This window comes from Pteropus medius, unplaced genomic scaffold (genome assembly GCF_902729225.1).
Source record: "Pteropus medius unplaced genomic scaffold, Ma_sr-lr_union100, whole genome shotgun sequence".
NCBI lineage: Eukaryota > Metazoa > Chordata > Mammalia > Chiroptera > Pteropodidae > Pteropus > Pteropus medius.
This window is the reverse complement of record NW_024349801.1, coordinates 25,127,012-25,152,234: the sequence shown is the minus strand read 5'-3', so window position 1 is coordinate 25,152,234 and position 25,223 is coordinate 25,127,012. Positions and strand designations below refer to the sequence as shown.

Sequence of the window (25,223 nt, the reverse complement as noted above, 5' to 3'; positions counted from 1 at the left end):
CACATCTTGGCATGATGAAGGCAAAGGACACACTGTGCAGATGGTCACAGGCAGCTCAAAGCTTCATCCAATCAGGGCCCCTTTCCCATCCCCATCCCCCTTTCCTAGACCAGCTTTTTTCATACTGAAGGTCTGAGAAAAGGGAGCAAAGCAAGGGAAGGCTCAGCTCTCTGACTCCTCTGGCAGAGCGTGGCCTGGTGGCCAAATAGGACCCAGCACCATGATGGAGCTCTTCCTGCAGCCAGATGGCGAGGCCCTGTGTGCCTGCCCAGAGCAGGGTGCAGCTCCTGCTGTTCCCACACCTGCCCTGCCAGGCCTGCCCAGATGGCCACTCTTGTACCCCTGCCAGCTGTAGCAGTGGGTCTCAGGGTGGGCCAGCAGCCAGAACCCTGCATGGGAAGAAGGCTAATGGTCCTGAGTCCCCTGGGCCTCTTGGGATTCTAAGTCTCTGTTTTCTCTTGCCCCACGCTCACTGAGTTCATTTCCCCTTAATCTGTCTGGCTTATCACAGAAGCATTTTTACCTATATCATCAAACCTCACGACCCACCCAGCACCAGTCAGTGGGCTCTAAGAGGAGAGAAATTGGCCAACCCCAAGGCACACAGTGTCTATCTCACCTCAGGAAGTGACCCAAAAGCAACAAGCCAAGAGGACCTGAGGAGCTGAGAGGAGGCGGAACAGAGAATAGGGAGAAAGCAGCCACACAGAACAGAAACACCAGCTCAGCGTGGCCTCAGGGGCCAGGGCCAGGCCATTTCAACCAGGGGCAGCAACTCTGTGTGAGTTGCAGGCATGTGCTGACACTTGGGTTTAGGGTAAGGGGCTCAAGGATCTCATCTGGGCTCTTTCTAAGGGTCCCCAGTTCTGCTCCTAAAGGGTTAGAATTGCTCTCTCTGAATGGTGGGAGGCCCCAGGTCAGGGTCCACGGAAATAGCATCCCTGCCCCTGGGCCAGCTTGGATGGCATCCTAACGTTCTCATCACGCCCAGTAAAGAAACCACAGATTGTGTGGCTCCTGGGAGATCCTGCTGGATTTCATTCTGGTCTTTGCTGCTGACAAAGGACTCAGACACCTCTTGACCCCCAAGGTCTGAATAGCGCATAGATCACAGAGCCAATCCAGGGTGAGGCATGGATGCCCTAAGTAAGAAGAGGCTGTGGATCTCTGTATGGTTGTGTGGGTATAGCCCTTTCCTTGGGAGGTCTCTGAGGGGGAATGTACAAGGGGAGTTTTAGTTAGGGGAACCTCTGACCCTCGAGTCACCCTGGCAATGGACAGTCATCATTCGGGATGTATTTATGGACCCCTCTTTATGCCAAGCATTCTGTCAATTGCTCAGAAGACACAGCCATGAGGAGGAAACCGTCCTTGTCCTGGAGGAGCCCACAGCTTGGTGGGCAGCCTATTAAGCCATTCCAAGATGCTGCAGAGAGGAAGAGGGCCAGGGACCACTCAGGCCCACATGCCAATGGGCAGTGGTCAGTGGGAGAAGACTAACTGGTCAATAGTAAAAACAAGGCCTAATACTTTCTCTGCCTCACTGCCAACACCACCATGGGTCACATCACCTAGCAGCAGGATGGAGAGGAGAAAGGAGAGGAGACTAAGGATGTGTAAAGAAAGCACATTCTCCTTCTGCAGGCTAAAGATCCTGGCCCAAGAGGGGAGCAATGCTCCATGGCAGGAACTAGGGGAAAAATAATTCACATTCCTGAGGCTTCTGCTCTGACCCTGACATATCTCTCTTATCCAGGAAATTGGGCAGAATAGCGCTCTCTCAGCTGAAAACCTCAAACCTGGAGCCAGTGGCTTCGGACAGCAACTTTGCTTTCCAATCCAATAAAATTATGTTCTCTGCTGAGGAGAGGGGAGTAAGCCCCAAAGCTGAGCTCCCAGGGGTGAGTGAGGAGGGACAACAGAGCCTGACTGGCCTATAGAGTCACTGTCATAGAATTTGGGGCTAGAGGGGCCTACGGATGGCTTTCAGCTGTCACAAGGAATAAGGCTGAACTGGGGTTGGGCAGGGGTTGGCTTCTCCAACAGGGCCCTCTAAGGCACAGCGGGTGTTCTCTGGAACAGTGAATGCCCGGCTCTCCTCTCTACCCCAAGCCTGCAGATCCATCAAGGCACTAGCCTCCCACTGAATGGACCCACGGAGAAGGAGACCAAAAGAAAGGAGGAGTGGGATCAGCTGTTTAGCCCCTTCTGGGCAACAGGTTCTGAGCACTGACTGTCCCCACACCTGGGAGAAAAAGGGAAGGAGTGCAGGAGTGGGCCTGCCTGGACCTCAGAGGTCAGCATCCTTGGTGCAGAGCTGCGTATTGCCGGTTCTGGCTTCTTGAGAACAACAGTCCAGCCGCTCTAGTCCCACCGGGTGAGGCAAAGGCCAGCTCTTGCTATGTTCAAGGGGCGAAACCCCAGCCTTCGCCTCCTTCCTGGGGCTTCAGCACCTGCAAAGATGCTTGAGCTCCCAGAGGAGGAGACAAGTGGAGCTTTGAGCAGGCTCTGCCTTGTGGGGAGGGGTCAGAGATCAAAGGGGAGTGAGAGGCTGCTCCCAGAGGGCAGAAAGGCCATAAAGGGGAGGGAAGGCGGGCTAAAATCCCGTTAGAAAAAGGCCGGTTGATTCGACTCTGCGGGGCTGCGATGAGGAGAGCAGAGCCCGGGAGGGGGAGGGTCACCAAGTCCTGGGGCGATAATAGGGGACTGAGGTAGAGTTTGGGGCGCACGTCCCAAATTAGTGGGTCGAGAATCTGAACAAAGGTGGACGAAGGCTCCGAGCCCCAGGGTCTGGGACTAAGATCATGTCCTCCAGGAACCGTGACACGGAGGGGCCCGGTCCCGACCAGGCCACCTTTGTCCCTCTCGAAAGCCCTATACCTCCAACCACCTCTCCTCCTGGGTACCCCCTCCCGGTGCGGCACTCACCCTGTCGCTGCTGGCGGGAGGTCCAGACACCCGCTCCTCGGACGGTGGGGCTGGGGGGCCAGGGGTCTCGACCCGAATAAGGCGGTGGGGCGGCGAGCCGTGGCGCGGGGGCGGCGTGGGGCCGGGAACCGCGGGGCTGGCTAGGGCAGCGGAGCCGGACGGCACCCCGGAGTAGGGGTCTTCGAAGTCGCGCTCCCTCTGCAGCCGGTAGGCGGCCAAGATGTCCGGGGGTGGCGCGGGGGGTGCGGCCGGGCAGGGAACGGGGGGACGGTAGTCCGGTTCGGGGGGCGCCGGCTTGCCCCCGCCTCCGCCGCCACCCCCGCCACGGAAGCCCAGGTGCTCCCGGAGCCACTTGGCCACTCCGCCACTGCCGCCCCCTCCTGGGCCAGCTCCCGTACCCCCGGCGCCGCGGCGCGACGCTCCAGGGCCACCCCCCGTGCTCCCCTGCGCCCGCGACCCCGGGCCGGAGCCCGCTGGAGGAGCTCCGCTCAGTAACATAGGGCCAGCGGGACTGAGCTAGGAGAGCGCTGTGGTCGCGCGGGGGGCGGGGGCGGGGGCGGGGCGGGGGCGGAGCTCCGTGGGGCGGTGGGAGGGGGCGGGGCTCGTCCGTAACAAGAGAGGGGCGGGGTTCCGCTCCCTAACACTGTCCGCCTTCCCCTGCCCCCGCAGAGAAGAGAGGCGCGGGCTTCCAGCAGGGTGGGCTCACAAGAAGTGAAGTGGACGACCCCAGGGCAGGTGATGCCACTCCTGGACTGAGAATAAATTCTTCACGTGTCGCCACACGTGCTTCTGCGGGGGCTCACCTGTCCCAATCTGTTCTCCCTCCCCAGCTTTCAGCTTGCGCGCGGTGCCAGGAGTGGAGCCTTCAGATTCCTAGGTTCCCAACCCTCCTCTCTCTTCCCCGTAGGCCCCCTAATTGGTAAATAATATCCTAGGAGGAAAAGCTAGGGAGGGTGAGAAAAGGGACTGTTCCTAAAATGTGTCTGTAACTACCACCTCCCATGGGAGCTCCACCTACCTCCTCCCATCCACTGCTCACACCGCACAAACACGAACCCGCATTCCTTCCCATGCCAGGAATACACATCTCCCATCACAGACAATCAACTCCTTAGAGGCACCCACTTCTCCAGTGTCGTTTCCACACACGTCCTCCTCACACGCAAACAGCCCTTGCACAAATGCCTTCTATCTACAGGAGCAACTGCTCCGAGCAGGCCCACTGGGCCCTGACTGAATGCGGCGTGCGCACACGCAGAAATCACTTTGAGTCACATCCCAGGTTTCATTGTCAATCAGATTAGTGACAGAATAGAAACAGATAAGTCAATAAATCAAGTCTAGAAGCAGTTCCAATGTTGTCTATCACAAATCCCTTATCCTTCCGAAGCTCGGATGCTCAAGCGATAGGCATTTTTGTTTTAGAAGTAAAGCCAATTTCTCCCCAGAAATGTTGTAGCCCTGAAGCAGACATCGACATTTGCTTTTGGCTCTGCTGGGAAGGTACCAGCTTCACGTCACCATCATCCCCTTGGGCACTGCTTCAATGCCTCCCTCACTCTTAAGCTCGTATCTGTCTTCTGAGGGAGTGAAGAGCCATATGAGACCCCAATAGGAAGGGGACTCAAAGCTGGGAGAGTAGAGAATGACATGATGGCAAAATTTAGAATCCCCTAGGATTCCCAGGACCCCAGGTCTCAAAATATTTGTTGAATTTCTGCTTTATGCATATTCTAGTTGGTGTTATAGGACAGTGCTTCTCAAACTTTAATGTGAACGTGAATCTCCTGGGGAGCTTGTTCAATTGCAGTTTCTGATTCTGTAGGTCTAGCTGGGTGGGGTCCCAGACTGTAGTTCTAAAAGATTTCTAGGTAATACAGATGCTGCTGGTCCCCCTCACACACTTTGAGTAGCAGGGCTGTAGGAAATACTGAAATATCTGATATTCTGCCCGACTTCATGAAGTATAATAGAGAAAATAACATGTGCTCATTGTAAAAATATACAGTTTTAAAAATTGACGTAGAAATAAATACCAGAAGAATAGTCCAGTTAATCCATATTGAAGGTTCTCCTCAATCACCAGGTGTCTGACTCCAGAGTCCAACAGTTGCAGGCTCTAGCCAGATCTCTGGGCAAGATACTCAGTGCCACTGCTCCTCCCTTTCCTTATATTTGCAAAGGGCATGATGATTGTTGTGTAAGGATTAGAGGAGATGATGGAAATGAATAAGCTTTGAAAATGTAAAATGCTTACAATGGTAGGTGATAAATGAAGCCACATATGTTTAAGAAATACAGCTCAGAGGAATGGAATCAATCAAGTCTGCACAAAAGAGGACAGATTTCATGGAGATCTGGAGAAGGTGCACCTGAGCTGAGTAAGATTTGCATAGGCGAAGCAAAGGGGTGAAAGGTCATTCCAAGCAAGGAGGTCAGCATGAGCTGAGTAAAGGCATTGAGGTGGGAATCAGAATGCCATAAAGAAAGGGAGAATTCATAGAGGAGACGAGTAGAAAATAAAGTTAGATGAAGAGGGGGGGAGGATAGCATTAAGGTAGAGTTTAGACAATAATTAAAAAGCTGTAATACTTTGTGTGCACCATGTACTTAATCTTGTTTTAAATTATCTGTTAATAAATTTTCCTTCCTCATGAAAGTGTGGGCTCCTAGAAGCAGGCACTGTTGAGCACCTCATGGGGGCAGGCAGTTTTCTAGGAACCAAGATTACAGAGGCGAAGCTGTCATAGCAATACTCCTCTGATACTTGGGTGGCATTGACCAGATCCAAAGTCTTGCATGTTAAGCATGTCAAGCATCACACCGTAGAATCAGGGGGACAGGTTGTTCCCATCACTTAGTACAGAGCCTATCATGTGGCAAGAGCTTAACAAATGTTGAAATGAATAAAGATAATTTCTCATGTTCTTATTTTATATAGCTATAATTGTGGTATATACAATTTTATGTCCTTATTTTCTTACTAAACATTGCATAATTTCCCGATTTTTATTATGTAAATTTTATTTTCTTCCAAGTTTTTTTAAAAAAAATTTCAAACCTACAGAAAAGCTCAAAGAAAGTACTGTCGAAATCTGTACACACTTCACCTGGATTCACTACTTAACAATTTGCCGTATTTGCTCTATCCATTTTTTTCCTTAACCATTTTATTGCAAGTTACAAATATCATGACACTTCAACTCTAAATACGTCAGCAGCCATTTCCTAAGAATAAAGAATTCTTCTATAGGGTCATAAGACCATTATCACAATAGTATTATCTATTATACAGTCTATATTAAATTATTTTTATTCCACCCCGAAATGTCTTTTATAAACATATTTTTTGTCCCAATTCAGGATTTAATCAAGTTTCCTTAATTGCATTTATTTGTTTAAGTTTCTTTAGTCTCTTTTAATCATGAACAGTTCCAATTTTATTTTTGCTAGTTTGTTTTTCATGACATTGATCATTCTGAAGCTTCTGGGCGCAGTTGTCATGTAGAATGTCCCATGTTCTGGGTTTTTCCATAGTTTCCTCATAATTATATTCAGGTTAAACACTTTTGAAAAGACTTTTAGTTTTGAAAAGACCACTACATAGAAGATGTTGTGGACTTTCCAGGGTGTCACAATGGCAGGTCAATAGTGCACATTTGTTCTTTTATTGGTGATACTAGGCTTGATTAGTTGGTTAAGTTGGAGTTCATCACATCTCTCCACTTTACAACTTAAAGTAAGTTCTGGTGTGATGTCCTAAGACCTTTTAACTATTTGCTCCCAACAATGTTTTACCCAGTGGTTTTAGCTTTTATGATGATCTATGCTTACATTTGCTATTACACTGGGATTGTAAAATCGTGATGTCTAATTATGTCATTTCTTCTGATATTATCTGGAATTGTTCTGTAAAAGAGTTCCTTCTTTTCCTTCCTCCTCTTCTTCTTCCTCCTCCTCCTCTTTCTTCTTTTTCTGTCTCCTCATCTCTCCCTCCATGCTCTCAAAAATTTTTATTCAGTGTGATATAATCCATTACTATCAATATTCTTTTTGATGCTCAAATTGTCTGAAATTTGAACAATAGGAGACTTTTCAGAAGACTTCTAGGTTGTTTTGACTAGGTCCCATCAATCTTTAAGCACTTACTAGCTTTCTTACACAAGATATTCCAGACTCAACTTGTACTTCCCCTGCTTTGAACCTGCAATCAGTCATTTCTTTAAGGGAGTCTTACTCCTTTTAGTTCAAAATGATATTTAAAAGTTGATTTTATACTTTAAAAACGACTTTAATAGATCGTCAAATGAACATATCTTAGTTTAGTTCAGCATTTTATTTGTTGAGAATTTAGGCTCTTTCCATTCCCCTCCCTTCTAAATAGCTCTGCAACAAATATCTTTATGCAGATAACATTTCTAAGTTTAGAATTATTTCCTTTGGTGAGATTCCCAAAAGTGGAATTATTGGGGCAAAGAGTATATGTTTTTTTCTGACTCTTGATACACATTGTTCAGTTGCTCTCATGGAAGGTTTTAAAAGTCAACAAAGACTTCTAAGTGTCAAACCCAATGACTTTTTCTTGTTCTTCTTTCTCTTTTGCAGCACCTGACTCTACTGACCTCTGTGCTTGAATCCTTCTCCAAACTTTCCTTGAAATGACACTATTCTTGTTCTCCTCCTTTCTCTCAGTCTACATCCTCTTTTCTTCCCTTAACCTCCTAAATATGTGCATGCCCAAGGCCTAATCCTTAGCCTTCATTTATCTTACTGGGTGCTGAGTAAGGTGTCCTCGCTTCCATTTGCCTGACTTCGGATGTCCAGTCTTGTACTGAGCATTGATCTCTTCCGGGTTTTGCCTTCTTCTAAGTCTGGTCCTTGCCTTACCTTGGGCCCTTCTCTGTCCACAACCTTGAGAAAACAAACATATTCTAGTACATTCACATATGCACTCTGTTTTTGGAGGTTCTGAATGTAGATGGAGCTTCATTTGGGCTAAGTTTTCTATTTGTCTGATATGAAAATAACTTTATTTCATGTTGAAAGATTATAACTTAAGATGCAACCATAAAGCAAACTGGGCCACTTAATTCATTTATGGACTACATAAGATACCTCTGTTCAAATATTTATGGAAAGACTACATGCTTGGAACACAAACATAGTAAGATTCAGTTTTGACTTTGATGAACTTGAATTTTCTAACTTCAGTGGTTTGTGGTTCAGTTAGATCCTGACAATAAGCTTGGGGAGAGATGAAAGCAGATGGTCTCCACATGGATTACCAAGTCAAGTCCCTCCTCCAAACCCAGTCAACTCCAAACCCAGGATGCATCCTTGTCCTTCCAACCTGAGATCAAAATAGAGCTGCTTTCCAACAGAGCTCAGGCTCCCATCCAAAGGTTTTTGTGGACATTCTAAGGAATCCCTCCCGGCTATCTTATGAACTCAAGATGTCCCCCACCCTTCACAGCGGGTAGCCAGGGCCTGGGGAGGAAAAGGACAGGGTGGGGGGTGGGTGAGGGAGTGTGTGTGTGTGAGGGGGTGGAGAATCCCTCTTGATATGTTTACTTTTCCATGTAAAGGGAGATTGCCTACTAGTGCAAATCTATCGCCTCAAGTTCTGTCTTACTTGAGACGAAAGAAGAGAAGAGGTCGTTTGTATTATGTAAGAAGCAAGGGGAATATATTTGCATACATATATACATAAATGTGTTTGTTTATACAAGGACCGTCAGGAAAGATATACTGGAAATTGGCAATAATAATTGGCGGATGGAGTGAAGAATGAGAGGGAGACTTACTTTTCACAGGACTTGTGCACATGTATTCTTTAGAAATTAACAACTCGATTTTTAAAAAATGCATGAAAAGGAAAAAAAATTGCAAGGTCACAAGGACGCTGCTTTGCTGGTGTAGGAGAACGATTCTGACGCCAATTTTCGAACTGTTTGATCTGAAGCTTTATCAGAGAGTTAAATGAGAATTACTGGAGGTGGCTATCTTAGAGGCGGCTTAATTTTCAAGGTAGAGAGATGTGTAGTGGTTTATTTCAAGAAAAGTGAGCTCCGATCGATATAAAGTATTATTGACTGGGGGAAAAGAAAAGGAAAAGGATTTAAAAAGAGAAGGCCCCTTGCCGTGCCATTGTTCCCACAATGCCGTGACTCGGATTCGAACCGAGGTTGCTGCGGCCACAACGCAGAGTACTAACCACTATACGATCACGGCGAGCTACCGAGGCCCTGGGACTCGAGGTTTCTGAGTGTCCTCTTCAATAGTCATAGGCCTTCCTATTCTGCACGTCACCAAAAGGCCCGCCTATGGGGCGGGGTTCCAGCTTAAGACCGAGTCTGAGAATGCGCAGGCGCATTGCGCTCTCGTTAGCTGCTTGGGTTCTCGTTAGTAGCTTGGATTCGCTTCTGTTTTGGTCCATGAGCCACAGAAGATGGTGGTGATGCAGTGGGGAAGGGTGGGTTCCATGTGAATGAGGTGAAAGTTTAGGGGAGACCACTTGGACACCCAGAGACTGGACTGGCCGGAGCTAAGAGTGTTTACAACCGGTGTAACTCCCATTTTTTGGAGGGTGCCCATCTCCTGTACCCGGGAGACCCTTCGAGCGACCCTGGGCCCGCAAGAAGCGCTCTTTGGGGGTTCTTCTCTCTGCTGATTCTCCCAGGGGACCCCATGCCGCCTCTGCGGAGGATGCAGACGCCCCCAGAACCCAAGTGGCCACGTAGAAAGGACTCAATGAACGCATCTCATCCTGCCGTTCCCTTCCCCCCAACACCCACTTCCTTACAGTCCCTCCTACTCCCCTGACGACCCTGACTCCTCTCTCCTCAGCGCTCCCACCGGACCCAGTGACCACCTATGTTGTGACCCCTCGCGCCATCAGGGCCCGGACCGGGTTTTGTTTTTGTTTTTGTGTTTTTGATCATCAGTGCTCCCGCCCCCATGGCTTCTAGAACCAGGCCGAGCCCCCAGCGGGCAGTAGCATTTTGCTAAACTGAGAACTTGCCACTTGTTTTAACAAGTGAATCAACAGTGACCACTCTTCTCTCCAGTGTCATCGGCTCTCATCACCTCCCACATCCTACAGAGTTGCAGAGGGTTCTTGCTAAATACGAATCCTTTTACCACTCCGCCTCTCACTTCCACTCCCCAGACTGCAGGAAAATTCGGCTACCTTTTCCAGCTCATCCCGTGGCTTTCCCTCAGTGTAGTTTCTCATTCCCTAATTACTTGCATTCATTCACTCAACAGGTCCTTGAGAAGAGCCTACTACCTGTGAGGCCAGGGCCTTTGGGCGTCGTGAAGGGGTGAAGAGAGAAGATTTACAAAGAGGAGTTACCACAGTTTTTTAAGCCTTTGCACAAGAGATTATCCTGGCTGCTTGACAAATTCCCTTTCTGCCTTCAAGAGCTACTTCAAAGAGGTTACCTACTCTGCGAAGCGTTCTCCTTCCTATTTGGAGTCCGTTTCCAGTGCTCCCATGGAAATTCGTCCATGTGTCTGTTTAAAAAGCCTGTGAATGCTCTGGGCTTTGTCCCTAAAAACGATAAGGGGCGTAGCCCGAGAGTAACTGGGAGCTCATATTTGCTGGATGTTCAGTTCAGACAGAGCTGGCGAAAGGTTGTTTCTCGCTGTCGCAAGAAGATTGGAATCCATTTTCCAGGATATTGTTAAAAACTCGAGATAAAACAAAGCAGAGCGGTAAAATGAGACCCCCTGCCGTGTCATTGCTTTCGCAATGCCGTGACTCGGATTCGAACCGAGGTTGCTGCGGCCACAACGCAGAGTACTAACCACTATACGATCACGGCGAGCTACTGGAGATCCGAAAAGTGTGGCTCCTGCCTGAAATCTTCTGTGTTCAAAGCCCCACCCCTTAAGATGTCATTGACTTGTCATTGCTTGTTCTTGCCGATCTCTAACTTTGCTGCTGTGAGTGTGTGCTTTTTTGATCTCAATCCGCGCTCGCCCGCGGGCGGAATCCCGCCGCTTCATCTTCCGGGAGGCTGCGCTCGAGGTTCCCCTTCACCAGCGTCTCGAAGGAAGTAGTGTGTACGGGTGGGTCAGAACTGATCTTTAGAATTTAAGAGACAGCCCCATTCCCATCCAGAATCTGTTCAGATAGCGTGAGCGCTAGCACGGTGTATGTAAAAGGACCCAGAGCCACCTTTGGACGACCCCAGGGCCTCACATCCATACAAGCTACGTGAGAGTCTCAGTCGTAGACTCGGCATCATAGGAGTCCTTTCGTTTGCAAAGCACTTTTGCGTCATTTCTTTTACGGTCCGTGTGGAGGACCAGCGGAGACTTTGACTGGGGAGTCCACGGCATCCCTACTCTGCTTCGGAGTTAGAGCGATGTTACGAGGGACCTGGCTGACAATTTCAGAAAGCTAGAATGGCGGTCTTGTAGACAAGGATGATAGTCGGTAAGCCACTCCTCGTGGCGTCCGGGTAGCTCGCCGTGATCGTATAGTGGTTAGTACTCTGCGTTGTGGCCGCAGCAACCTCGGTTCGAATCCGAGTCACGGCATTGTGGGAACAATGGCACGGCAAGGGCGTCCTTTTACATTTGAGAAGCCTCATCCCTCTTCGTGATTGTACCTAATCTGCCACTTGACTTTACATCAGAGGCTAAATTATAACAGGCAAAAAATAAGCTCTAGACTTTCTCTTTGTAGTTTTTCATCTGCCATTGAGTTGGCCAGCCGTCATCTTCCCCATTACATGATTGGTTTGTCCTAGGATGTTATTCTGTGTGGTACTTGTCTTCTTTCCTCATTTGGCCCCTATCAAGGGCCAAATCATATATTTCATTCTCTAAAAAGCCTCATGCTGGCTGAAACTTCAGTACTTTGGAGTTCAAAGGTTATAGGAACCATATGCAAACATTTATTAAGGGTTAGAAGAGTTCAGAGTAGACTAACACTGTGGCAAGTGGAAAATATGACTGCACTGGAGGGGCTGGTTTCCAATGCCACCATGAGGAGACCTTATGAGTTTGTGGTCTCCATCTCCACCACCTCCTAGGTGAGAAGGTGTTTTCTCCTTGAGGATTTTTTCCTAATCTACCTAGGGTTTAAAGCAAATTTCATGTTTGTTTTATGAGCATTAAAAAAAAAAAAATCCAAACTCAATAAATTTAGGTCTGTCACTTGCCATTAGACAAAATTGAAGTAAGTTTTGGATTTTGCTCTCAGGTTGCTGGCAGCAGTTGTATCACTGTCAAGGAGGGAATTAGGTAGGACTTAGTGAGGAATGAGCCTCTGTAGCTGCTCCTAGGGGACCTGGGTGGTGGCAAAGCAAGTCAGGAAACATTCCTGGGAGAGATGGACATTGCAGTGTGGTTGTGCTCCCTTTACTATCAGCAAAGACTTACTGAACAGCGTGTAAGAGCAAGACACTGTGAAGGACTGTAGTTTTCCAAGGTCTCCCCACTGCCAGTTTCCTAAATTTGACAAGTTTAAAGATGCACAATAAGAAAGTTCAGACCATGAGAGAACAAAAATGGGATAAGGTGAGCCTGAGAAACTGCCAGACTTTGGATGACTGATTTAAAAGTTTGTTATACAGGAAATCAACATTGCCAGCAAAAAAAGAACCAGCCAACAGAAATGTGACAACTTTCATCCTCTGACCACTTACCAAATAACTACACTGAAGCTTTTTAAATCTGCAGGCTGGAATAAGGTATCAGAGTTAGAAGCAAGGAAAGGCTCTAGTTTTTACCCTGTTGGCCTTGTACCCACACCTTTGCCACAGCTGCTTTGGTACTCCCAGAATCTGGGGAGAAAGTCTGCTTTCAGAATCTGAGAAGAAAGTCTGGAGTAGGCACTCTCTAACAGTACTATGAGTAAAAACAGTCAAACAAGAAAATAAAACCCATGAACATAGTGATCTGAGGTAACCCACTCTAGCCATTCACATCTATCCAAGGTGACAAAAGTGTATTCTGAGGGCAGGAATGCTCTTAAGGAAGCTAAACAGAAAATTCCTGGTTGCAAGAGTCACAGAAGGAGAAGGTGTTCTTCTGCACTTCCGACTGCTGACTTTCTTGGCAATTATATAATTATCCTGGAGATGGGTGCATCCAGTTACTAAAATTTCATATCCTTTTCTGAGCTCACTCGATTCCCCTTGCTCTGATTTCAGGCCCAGAAAATCAACTTTTGATAATGATTTGACTGCCCATGTAGACATTCCTGCAGGGAAGAGCATTGCTTTGAATAAGCTTAATTGTTCTTACTGTAGATTTACACTCTTAAGAACCAGTTAGGTCTATGACCATGCCACCCTGAACGTGCTGGATCTCATCTGATCTCGGAAGCTAAGCAGGGTCGGGCCTGGTTAGCACTTGGTTGGGAGACCACCTAGGAAGACCAGGTGTTGTAGGTGTAAAAAAAAAAAAGGAAAAAAGAAAAAGAATCTGGTTAGTATGATTCATTTCTCTTGAGTCTTCGGGCGCACTGACAAAATGGAGTTTCTGGGCTGGCAAAACTGAGAGCTAAAGACCCTGATCTTGGATGACCTCACCTGCTGCTCCGAAACACCCTCTCTGAACACTCAGTCAGCTCGCTCCTCCACTGACCTCTTGCTTTAAACCCACGTTTTGTAGTTTCTGATTCTGGAAGTGTGGCCCTTTCCCCACCCCTTCCAACTTCAAGTCAAGCTCTTCTTTAGGTCTCAGCACTAGGAAAGAGACAAGAAAACCTTCAAGGAACAAACCTTGAAGATGACAACTGTAATTTATAAGCTTCCCCACATTATGCATCTACACCTTAAAGTTTGAGATGTGCCGCTTTTGTGTAGAGGAGCTACCTGGCTCTAATGGAGACTTATTGTTCATTTTGTGAGTACTGGGGGTTACTAGCAGGGACCTGCCCAAGTCTAAAAGGCCTCATCAATGAGGACGACATTGAGATTTTGAGGATGAGAAGATGAAAATCTGGAGTGGAGTCTCGGAAGGGCCCATGTTTGCGGGGGCATCTAGGGAAGAGGCAGAAGCCCTAGATTTCCACTAGGAGGCGCTGCACCCTAGGAAGTGGATGTCGAATGCAGAGGCTGGAAGCTCTGTCCAGCACCTGTAGCCCACAGCCCAGGGCCAAGGGGTGTGCGATTTTAGAGTCCCAAGAAGGATTCCCTGGCCTTCAAAATGATTTTTTCAACAAAGTTTAAGGATCTAGGGACTGATGTAGGCACCGGAGAATTAATCATGAACAAGATGAAGCCTACCTCCCTGACTTGCTCACTGATTCTTAAAAGCCCTTTAATAGGGCATGGAAACCACATAGGTACTTCTTGATTTTGTTCCCAGTAAGGCAGCTGATTTCAGATCCTTTCCTGAGAACAGGTTTTGATCAGGCTTGAAAGAAGAAGACAGAGGATGGAGAAAAAGGGAAAGAGAGACGGGGCTTTAGTTTTAAAGACTGCTGGCTTCCCATTTATGTGTGTTGTCCTTCTTCAGTACATGTCTCAGGCATGGCCCCTCCTCTCTATGCTCCCTTGTGAACCAGGTTGGATGCCATTTCTCTCTCCTACTCTCATAAAGATGACAAGGACAGTGATTTCCTTGGACAGGGTTGGATTGGGACTGCTTTTGAGATGGAAGGGAGAGAGGGAAGCGAGATGGCAGCAATTGTCCCATTCCATCTTTCTTGCAGGCATGTTCAACTTTTCTAGGCCACAGGGTCAGAAGACCGTCCACCTGGAAAAGTTCTTGAGAACACAGCCTATGGACTGAATCATAGGTGGAGTCTGTACTTCAAAGCTGGTGCCAGCCTGATGATCCTTCTGTATTATTAGTTATCTTAATTCATTTTAGTAGAATGCTGAATTACACTTATCTTCATTGTAACACTACTGTGGAAGGCTTTTTCAGGAACTGGAACAACTTTCTGAGAAGATATGAACTGAGGAGCTAAATCAGTCCCCCAACTGTGCAATGCCCTATCAGTGCCCTCTGGGTCTTTAGGGGAGCCAGGGGGCAAGTTTGGTACCTGCTGACTGGGGATTTGGACTCTACTTGAGAAAATACCCTACTGTCTGGATTCATATCTAAGATTTCTACTTAACAGCAGTTGGGAAAGTTGCTTAACATCTCTAAGCTGCAACTTTTGTAAGATAGGGGCTTAAAAAGCAGTAATTACCTCATAGGAGGTTGGAGGATCAAGTGAAATAAAGCATGAAAGACCTTTAGCTCAGAGTTTGGCACCAAGTAAGCACTCCGTAAAGGTTAACTGTTATTATTAATAATAATTGAGTTTGTTGATGATCATGTCAAGACATGGTTTCTGTGAGCATTTTCTCCTTCCCCTGGAAGCCTTTGTCAAATTTTAATGAGCCCATTCAGTGCTCTGACATAGACGGAGCTTGACAAAACCTCATTAATGTCTGGGCTGGGCCTATAACGCCTAAGTGCCAGGCTCAAGCAGGCCTCCCAGGCAGGCAGCATTCACTTGCCATGGCATGGAGTGTTTTTCTTTTACAAAAATTTAACTCCTCAGGGTGCTTTTCTTTTGCATATCCACAATGTTCCTAAAATAAAAAAAATTAAAAAATAACATTTGACACTTTTCAAGGGCTACTATGTATTGCAGCACTTTTTTCTAAGGTCAGGGATATTTGGAAGATTAATTTTTTAAATGGAAAAATGTAGCACTTAATTTGGCTATAGAATTATTAAAGAATAATATATTTTTTAGTCTGAATGTTACGGTCATGTGGCAAAAGGATTATTTGCCTGTTTATGGTCAATAAATTTGTCTCTAATCACCTAATAATTTATTATGTAATAAATAACTTATTGTAGGATATATATATATAATTTATATATATAAATTATATATATATATAAATTATATATATATATATAATTTATTATACGCAACAGACCTGAACAGTTATTTGCCTAAGAAAATGTACCTTGCCATCCTGTGCATTTTCGTGATCACAAAAAGATCTTCTTTTGACAAAAAATTCAAACCTAGGATTTGTAACATGGGAAAAGGAGCTCCCCCGACTTCTCTTTATAAGACAGACAGTGCTGCAGACACAATGCTCACTTCCTTTAAGGAAACAATAGCTCTTGCTCAACAGGAAGAAATATGGTTTCGGCAAAGAATTTGTTGTTCCAACTTTGTTAAAAACAGACTTAATATTCTATTTCAATTTCTATATCAAATATATGGGGAGGTATTTACAGTCACATTTATAAGGAAATCTGTAAACTGATGAATGAATTATTCTTGAGCCTTGTGTCAATAAAAAAAATGAACTTTGTGCTTTCAAAAGTATACATTTCACTTAGAAACAAAGTCAAATTTCTGAACGATCTCTTTTTAATGGTCAAAATTGTACAGACTAAAGTAAAATAAAAGCTGTACTGTGGTAGTTGCCTATTGTTAAGCTGCATGTTTGTATCTATCTCCAACCCAAATGTTGAAGCCCAAACCCTCACAGTGATGATACTTGGAGATGAAACCTTTGGGAGGTAATTAGGTTAGATGAGATCATGAGAGTGGGGCACTCCTAGAGGGATTAATGCCCTTATACAAAGAAAAACCAGAGACCTCATTCACTCTCTCTGCCATGTGCAGACACATCAAGTAGAGGCCATCTGTAAGCCAGGAAGAGAGTTCTCACCAGAACCCAGCCATGCTGCACCTTGATCTTGGACTTTCAGCCTCCAGAATTGCAAGCAATAAATTTCTGTTGTTTAAGCTACTCAGTCTATGGTATTTTGTTATGGTAGTTGAAGTAGACTAATATACCAATAAACTTTCCAGACTGTGTTTCTCTTTTGTTGACAGATGTTTTCACATGGCCTAATATTTGTATTGAAACCATCCAATGACCCAGCTGCCCTTTGGTCACCTCTTGGAGCTGAGAACAGATTTGACTCTACCACTTTGGATCTCTATCCTTGCACTTTAAACATGGCCTGGGGCTTTCTCTCAGATTCTCTCAGCCCAAGCTCAGCCCAGCTCCTGGTCCTACTCTGCTTGGTTACCCCAGGTGAAGAGTCAGATGATCAGTCATGTATCAAGAACCATCTAAGGTACAATGAAACCTAAGGAACAGGGCATGGTAGAACAAACACTGAACCTAAATTTAGAAATAGAGAAAGAAAGGAGAGCCACAAAAGGGAGGAGAGAAAAGCGAGAACATTTATTGAATGTGCCAGGCAGTGTGTTAAAGACTTTCATTTAATGAGTTATTTATTCCATTTAATTGCACTGTTCTGTGAAGATGGCATTGTTATCACTCTTTTAAATATTAAATAGCTAATACAAAGGTTTTGCCCTGGGTAATAAATGTGAGATTTGGAGGGGATAGATAAATACTTCTGTAGGGCTAGAGAGAACATGGATTGTTGTGTGAGTGTGGCTCTAGATAGTTAAGAGAGGAAATAGAGCTGGAAAACTAGATTTTATCCTGACATCCACGTTCACCCTCATGCAACCAGGCTCTTTCCACCGCCCCGGGCTGGCTTAGTTCATTGTTGACACGGTAAGCCAGGGAACAGGATGTCACCACTCTAACACAACATTTTCTTATATTGAAAACAGGGGAAATACACTGATACTTGCCCTACTACTTCAGAGGGTTATTGCCAGGATCCAGTGTGTCAATTTATGGGAATAAAATCTATGTAGGGGGAAAAAAAGCCATACAGATTCAGTTCAATGCCTTGTCACAGTTCCTATCCCAACGTGGTTACTAAAGAGGCATAATGTAAACCAAGTGATAACAAAATACATGTGACTAAAGTGAGCCAGTTGGATGCCCCCAAAGTCCTCTGGCCTGCTGGGACCTCCCATCTTTTAATATTTAAATAAAATTGTCTTGATCCCCATATCCTGTAAAATGAGAATAATCACCATTACTCCCAATATTTCTGAAAATTCTTAAGGCCTCTCTCTTTGCCGTGTTTGGCTCTGCACACACTTGCCGAATTTTCTAACTTTGTTGGATGGCTGTCTATATATATATATAATCTCACTCCTCCTGTCCCCTAACCCCTGGCAGCCCCAAATATCACCTGGCTTTTTGAATTCTCCAAGTATTATTGACACCAAGCTGCACGTGTAGTAGATTTTACAGAAGACTTGAGGGAAGGAGAGTGAAGTTGTAGCTCAGCACAGCAAATGTTAAATGTCTCTTTCCTTAATTGCCCCTTTGTGATTGCTACCTCTGAAAAGATCTCACTGACCTACTCTTTACTAGAGCCCCAGTAACCACCATAATGCTCCATTTCTTTCTCTCTCTTCTCCTGCCCTCTTCTATTTGTTCCTCTCAAGATGCTCCAATAATTCCTGCTGTACCACTTAGGTAGGACAGGGTAGCCACCACCTACTGAATGCTTACTTTGTACCAGGTACTATGCTAAGCGCTGTACGCTTCTCAAATAACAAACATTCTCACGTTCCTATGCTCCAGACAATCTGGGCACATATCCTAGGAGTTTCTATTTTTTTCAACAAATAATTTTTACACAACTTCTGTGTGCTAGTAGCTGGGTTCTCTGCTCTAATGGAGTTTCATAGCCAAAGAGGCAATCAAGATAATCTGCTAAAAAACAAAAACAAAAACAAAACAAAACAAAAAACAAACCTTACAATTCTCAATGAGGAATTCTACTGCCACTTTTATCCATTTTTTTCCCCTCTAGACTCTAATATAAAACAACATATGACAAACAGCAATATTAGAGAAAAATATAAAAGATGCCACATGATTGACACATGAGTGGCTCAGGCAATAAAAGAGGACTGTGAGTTCACTAGGGGCTGAAATGGAGTCCAAAGGCTTTCAGAATAAGGAGAGTCATCTGAGTTAGATCTTAAAGAATGGATGTATGAGAACAGAAAGAAGGGAGAGAGGCATGGGAGGCTGGGGCAGAATGAGCAAGAAAGAATTGTGCTTAGGAGCAAGGACTGTGGGCTCAAAATTAGCTCACTTTGGTACTTTGGTACTTTGGCAAATTACTTTCTCTCTCTAAACTTGAATTTACTTTACTCATCTGGAAAACTGGAATAGCAATAGTACCTTCCTCAAAGGTATATGATCAGGATTAAATGAGAAAATGTGTGAAATGCATTTCAGGCATGGAGTCGTGCCTGAAATATGATAAGTTAATAGCATAGCTTTAAAAAAAGAAAAGTAAAGGATCTAGATTAAGATCTTCATACTTTATGTTATTGGGACAAAAGAGGGGTCCATCTGCTTGTGTGCTTCTAAGCCAAAGAATAGAAACGAGTGAGTTTTACAGCAAAGAAGGTAAGGTTTATTAGACATTTTCAAGTCCCAGAGACACAGGCAAGCTACTGCTCAAAGGCCTGGCTCCCGGGGTGTCTCAGGAGTAAAGATTATATAGGGAAAAATCAATAGTCATGGAAACTAAGGGAGTTGAGGTCGTGGGTGCTATTGACTTGGAAGATTGAAGGGTGAGGTAATTAATTGATCATTGTGTCTGTTTCTAGAATCAGCCATGGTGCCATCGGGTCTGGTGGTCTGGTCCTGCGGCTGGTAGGGTTCTTGTTTTGCCTCCAAGGGCCTGGGGCTGAAACACATCTAAAGCCAAGAAGTTATTCTCAGTCTACAGTCCAACGGACACCTATTGTCCTCATGATTATTGACCTGAGGCTCAGTTAATCTTATGTCCTGAGGCTTAATGATTAAAGGAACAGGTATATAGAGGATAAGGAAGGAAAGAGGCAAATGAGTCACCATGCTCTTATCTGGGCAAAGCCAGCTTGAATTACAGAAAAATCTATATTAGAGAAATGAAATTTGCGTGCGGTCGCATTTAGCTATTAAAGTTTTTGGAGCACCTTACCATTTATACAAATGTTTTTTTCCCCTTTCACTTTTGTTCTAATTCAATCATTCCCAGTCTTGTAGGCAGATATGCTTATCATCACTTTCAGCACTTCCATTTTGCAGAAGTGATAATCAAAGCTTAGGAAATTAAATATTCCCCTTCCCCACCCGAAGTCATGTGGTCACTTCACCTACAGAATCATTCCAATCTTGCCTTGAAATTAAAAAACTCCCAGGAGAGATGAATCTTGAAATGCTTAATAACAAACAGGATTACTTCCTTATCGCTTGTTTCCCAAACTAGTACAGATTTTCACCAATGGGGTGTAGTTAGAGTATCTAGGAGGAAGTTCAAGAGTAAGACACCAACACCAACTGTCTTTAGACTTTGTCCGCCTCACAATTTAGCCATGGAAAATAATTAGCCAGCTAAATCAATAAGGAATACTAGAGGCCAGGCTTTTCTAATTAGAACCTGAGCCAAAAGTCTCCCAAGAAGTTCAGCAAATAGAGAATAAAGATTCTAATTGTAGAAGGTAGTTGTTGATGCTGAGTCTCTAGAACACAGGAGCATACTCACAGGGCCTCACTGGGTTCTCCACAAGTCTCGTCTATTTCCATCAGAAAGTTGAGACTACTCACCCACCTGCTTCCTGACACATATTCCCTCAGCACTGTCTCGGTCCCCAGCTCTGCTCTGTGAGGACTGAGGAGACCTCCACAGGCGTTCTATAGCCTATTTTCCAGAGTTCTCTCTATCATCGCTTTCGCAGGCAGAGCACTGCAAAGTTAAGTAGAAGGAGGGATGGGAAATAGAGAGGAAAATGAGGGAGAGGCAGAGAAAGGGAGGGAGGTAGAATCAGACAGAGAAATTATCAATAGAAAGTAAAAGCAGAGGACAGGAAAGAAGGTAGAAATCCCTAATGCCAGGGCAGACAGGTTATAACTCCTCAAGATTTAACCATATTCTCACTCTGCTTTCTGTAGTCAGATAATATTTGGTTGATCTTTCAATTAGGTCTTTTTAGAAACTCTGCTGAAAAAGCAGGTTGTCCAGCACATGGTTAATGAATTGGCCAAGCCCAGTGTTACAGTATGAAAGAGTATTTATCATCTCGCTTCTATATTTTCACACCCTTCACACATTCAGTGCTATACCACTCTAAAAGGAACCTGCGTGTGGAATAAAGCTAGAGAGAAAAAGACCTTAATCTTCTTGCAGGCAGAATTCAAAAAGCATCAGGATTCCATGAGAAATGGCAAACATTTCAGAAAATAAACTGTAACTGGATATATAAGACATTGTAAAATTAATGGGGTCCTCAGAAAACACTTGTCACCACCACCCTTTAAACCTGCCATTTTAATGGCTTCTAATAATTCAAATGGCTTGGGATTCAGGGTCAACCCTATGCAAAATTGTGACATTGAAAAATGTATCTTTAAATGCTCTCCTTTACATTCTACTCCCTGTCCCTTTTTCTCCTTCATAAGCTCTTCCTTCAAGGAACTGCCCTCTGCTGAGAAGGAACAGAGGCCTTAGCTCTAACACAAGCTCTACACCTAGCTCTAACACAAGCTTCACTCCAACACAAGGCCAAGTGAGGGAAAGTGCCAGTGGCGGGGGTGGTGGAGTGGTCGGGGGAGGAGGATGACAGAAAGAGAGAAGTATGTGGAATGCTTTACCGAGGTGATAATGGAGGGGATTTGGGAGGAGGCGGCATCTGAGAAGATAACAGTAAGTTCTTGTTTAGAACACATTGGTGCTGCTGAGAGATCAGTAGGTCTTTAAGTGGAAATGGCCTTCAGGTTTCTGGAAAGATAGGAGTGTGGAAGGAGACTTCTCAAGGTCAGGGTTAGAGAAAGGGACTGGAAGTCATCTCCATGAAGGGTGAAGTGTGTAACAGTGCTTTACCATTCCAAAAAAAAAAAAGATCTTTGCTCTAAACTCTATCTGACTCTACAAGATAACCTGCTGTTCCACTTTCCCAGATAGCCACTCTTTTATGACCCTGGCTGGCACCAAGACCAGATGGAATCGAACAAGGGAGGAGTGGGAGAGTCTCCAAGTACTTCTCCTTGGAACTTTGACTTCTTAGATCATCCTCTTGGAAGCAGGATAATTTCTGAGTCTGTTCTCTTGCTTAGCAGATAACAAGATAATGTAATATATCTACTCAACATTAGCTCAGCCAATGATGAGAAAGTTGTGATTTTTAGTTGGTTGGCTCTCTGCCTTTCTTCTTAATATAATTTCCTCAAGAAACCCCCTCTCCTCCTTGACTCCTGTGAGAGAGAACAAAAGCTTTAACTCTAACGTTAGCTCTATACCTCATTCTAATACATGCTTAGCTTAATTTTAAACACATTTTCAGCATTTTCAGAGGTGGCTAAATGACCTTAGGCATTGCATTAACACTGACAGACCCAATGTTAAGACCTTGAAGCTCAAGAAACAATCATCCATGTGGGAAGATTTCAGAGGTGCCAGAAAGATCTTGGTGTTCAAAGCTATTCAGCTCTTTTCCTTAGAGCATGATGTCTTCTGTCTTAGGTAACTGATTTTAGACCTTTTTCCCCCTTTTCTAATATAAGTACTGCTTCAGTTGTAGTTCATAGATTTTGATATGTTTTCATTTCCATTTGATTAAACTATTTTCTAATTTCCTTCGTGACTTTTTGACTCATGGGTTATTTACAAGTATCTTGTTTAATTCCCAAATACTTGAGGACTTTCAAGATATCTTTTTGTTAATAATTTCTAGTAAATACCTTTATTGTCTTAGAGCATATTTTGTATGATTTCAATTCTTTTAAGTATTCTAAGGGTTGTTTATTTACTTATTTTTGGCTCAGAATATGGTCTACCTTGATGAATGTTTTTCTGTTCCTAAAGTCAATGTTCGTGTTGGGTGAAATGTTTTAAAAATATCAGGTCAAGTAAATCGATGATGTTGTTTAGGTCTTCTATTTCCTCATGTATTTTCTACTTGTTCTATCAATTACTAAGAGAAAAGTATTAAACTCTCCAAACATAATTATGTATTTGTCTATTTCTCCTTTCAATTTTATCAGTCTTTTGCCTTTGAAGCTACATGATATAGTTCATAAACATTTAGGATCGTTAAATATTCTTTGTCAATTCACTCCTTTTCACTGTAACATTTCTCTTAATCTCTAGCAATATTTTTTCTGAACCCTACTTTTTCTGATATTATTATAGATACTCCAGCTTTTAAAATTTTTGATGTTTCCATAAAATTTCTTTCTCCAACCTTTCACTTCATTCTATGTTTTCATATTTAAAATGAGTTCCTTATAGATAGTATATAGTTGGGTCTTGGCTTTATTTTTTTAAATCCAATTTGGCAATCTTTGCATTTTTGTGTGTTCAGACTGCTTATATTTAATGTAATTGTTGACATAGATTGATTAAAATTCACCATCTTGCTAGGTGTGTTTTGTTGGTTTCATGCGTTCTTTGTTTATTTTTTTTTTCTGCCTTCTTTTGGATTGAGTATTTTTTATGATTTTTCTTAATTTCCACCATTGTCTTATTATTTAACTTCTGTAAAAGTTCTTTAGTGGTTGCCACAGGGTTTGTAATATACATCATTAAAGATTAGATTCTATGTCCAAATAATATACCACTTCATATGTAGTATAAAGACCTTATAACAATTTACTCTCAATTCCTCCCTCCCATTTTTTTCATTTATTTGCAGTTATTGAACCATCCTTGCATCCCTGGAATAAATCACACTCGATCATGGCGGATGATCCTTTTAATGTATTGTTGAGTTTGGTTTGCTAATATTTTGTTAAGGATTTCTGTATCTATGTTCATCAAAGATATTGGCCCATAACTTTCTTTTTTGTATTTTCCTTGTCTGGTTTTGGTATCAGGGTAATGTTGGCCTCATTATTGAGCTTGGAAGGCACAGGCCCTTTAAGAGATGTTTCTCAGTTCACCACAGCCGTTGGTCTCATGGGCATGAACCCCATCGGTCTTCAAAGCCAGATGTTTAGGGGCTTCTCTCTCAGATTCTGCTCTTAAAAGTTGAGATGCTGATATGGGTTAAAAACCCTTCCCTCCTCAGGGAGATGCTTCAGGTTTTGAGTTCCCTCTCAATTGTGAGTTGCCACATCGGTGGTAGGGTTTATAGGCAAGATTGTGTCTCAGAATTTCCTACCTGCTTTGGTGTCATTTCCCTCTCATTTGTCTGATGTGAAGAGGTTACCCTGCCAGTTTTTAGTTTAGTTTCCCACTTCCCCTACCCCTCCCCACCAAGAGGAAACGGTTCTATATGTAGCACTAGATTCAGTGTGTCTGTGGGAGGAGATGAATTTAGCTTCTTCCTATGTTACTGTTTTGAACCAGAGCCCCTTTTAGTTAGTTCTTAATTTTAATTTATAGAATGTGAATTTGTTTTTTATAGATTCTAATTGCCTTTTGAAAAATCCTTCTCTTTTCATCTATTCTGTCCGCCTTTCCTATTTTCTTGAAAAGATTAATCATAGTTATTTTAAAGTCCCTGTCTGATACCTGTTTCTATTATCTGTTTTTTTTGTTGTTGTTGTTTGTTTGGTTTTTTTTACTCTTGGTTTTGGTGATTTGATCCTATGTTTTTTTTCAAATGCCTTGTAATTTTAAATTAGATGCTGGGGGCATTATATTTGAAAAATTGTGGAGGCTCTGGATGATGTTATATATATTTTAAGAGGGTTAGAATTTCTCTCATCAGTTGTAAAGGGTAGCAGTGGATTGATTTGATCCTGTTGGGGCTGTGTTTTATGCCTGTTATTTCAGTTTTGCCTTTTACCTAGGGCAGGGCTTTTATTCCTAAGATATGTTTCTTATTACTGAGTTAGGTCCCTTTTATGAATTCAGTAGAAAGATTGATGTGTTTATCAAGGTCCATATCCAGTGTGGCTTGAAATTAACACTTACCTCTCCATCACCACACAGCTGCTGAAATCTCTGCTCAGGTCTTGAGCACTGCAGCTACTATTTTTTGCTGAGTTTCTTAGCATCTTATCTTGAACATATGCAACTTATAAGTTGGTCAAGGACTTGAAAACTTGGTTGCAGGTTTTTCCTTCTTCACGATTCTCTTCTTTTTATGATTTCTCCTCAAATTGCAGCCTTTTTGGCTGCCCAAAACTCCAGCTTCTTTCTCTCTTCAACCTCCTAAAATTGCTTGGATATTATTTCTCTACATTGTGATTTGAAAAATAAAATGCCCTCAGAAAAAGAGCTAGGATAAATGTGGAACTCAACTCCTGTGCTTCCCTTCTCTCAAGGAGCACATACTCTGTTGGTCACTTTGCAATGCTTTCAAACTGTTGTTTTATATATTTTGTCTAGCCTTTTTCGTTGTTTTAATCAGAAGGTTAAGGGCAAGCTTCTCCATTAAGACCAACATTGGAAGTTCCTGTATTCTCTCTGGTTCTGCCTAC

The 25,223-nt window shown here is 43.8% G+C and overlaps 1 protein-coding gene, 3 non-coding genes and 1 pseudogene across 8 annotated transcripts in view; 2 read left to right on the top strand and 3 right to left on the bottom strand.

Moving 5' to 3' along the window:
- The window catches only part of SHF (Src homology 2 domain containing F), a 20,994-nt gene extending 17,542 nt beyond the window's left edge, over positions 1-3,452 (bottom strand). For all 5 annotated transcript variants that reach the window (XM_039888245.1, XM_039888246.1, XM_039888247.1 and 2 more), the window contains exon 1: positions 2,929-3,452. In XM_039888245.1, coding sequence (XP_039744179.1) covers positions 2,929-3,426 — 498 coding nt within the window. In that variant the 5' untranslated portion in view covers positions 3,427-3,452. The remainder of the gene's footprint in view (positions 1-2,928) is intronic.
- Positions 3,453-9,087: 5,635 nt separating this feature from the next.
- Positions 9,088-9,159, bottom strand: TRNAH-GUG (transfer RNA histidin (anticodon GUG)). Its single transcript has one exon. It is a non-coding gene; the product is annotated as a tRNA-His (tRNA).
- Positions 9,160-10,682: 1,523 nt separating this feature from the next.
- TRNAH-GUG (transfer RNA histidin (anticodon GUG)) lies at positions 10,683-10,754 on the bottom strand. Its single transcript has one exon. It is a non-coding gene; the product is annotated as a tRNA-His (tRNA).
- Positions 10,755-11,403: 649 nt separating this feature from the next.
- Positions 11,404-11,475, top strand: TRNAH-GUG (transfer RNA histidin (anticodon GUG)). Its single transcript has one exon. It is a non-coding gene; the product is annotated as a tRNA-His (tRNA).
- Positions 11,476-13,218: 1,743 nt separating this feature from the next.
- On the top strand, positions 13,219-13,337 carry LOC120623157 (uncharacterized; annotated as a pseudogene).
- Positions 13,338-25,223: the final 11,886 nt, after the last annotated feature.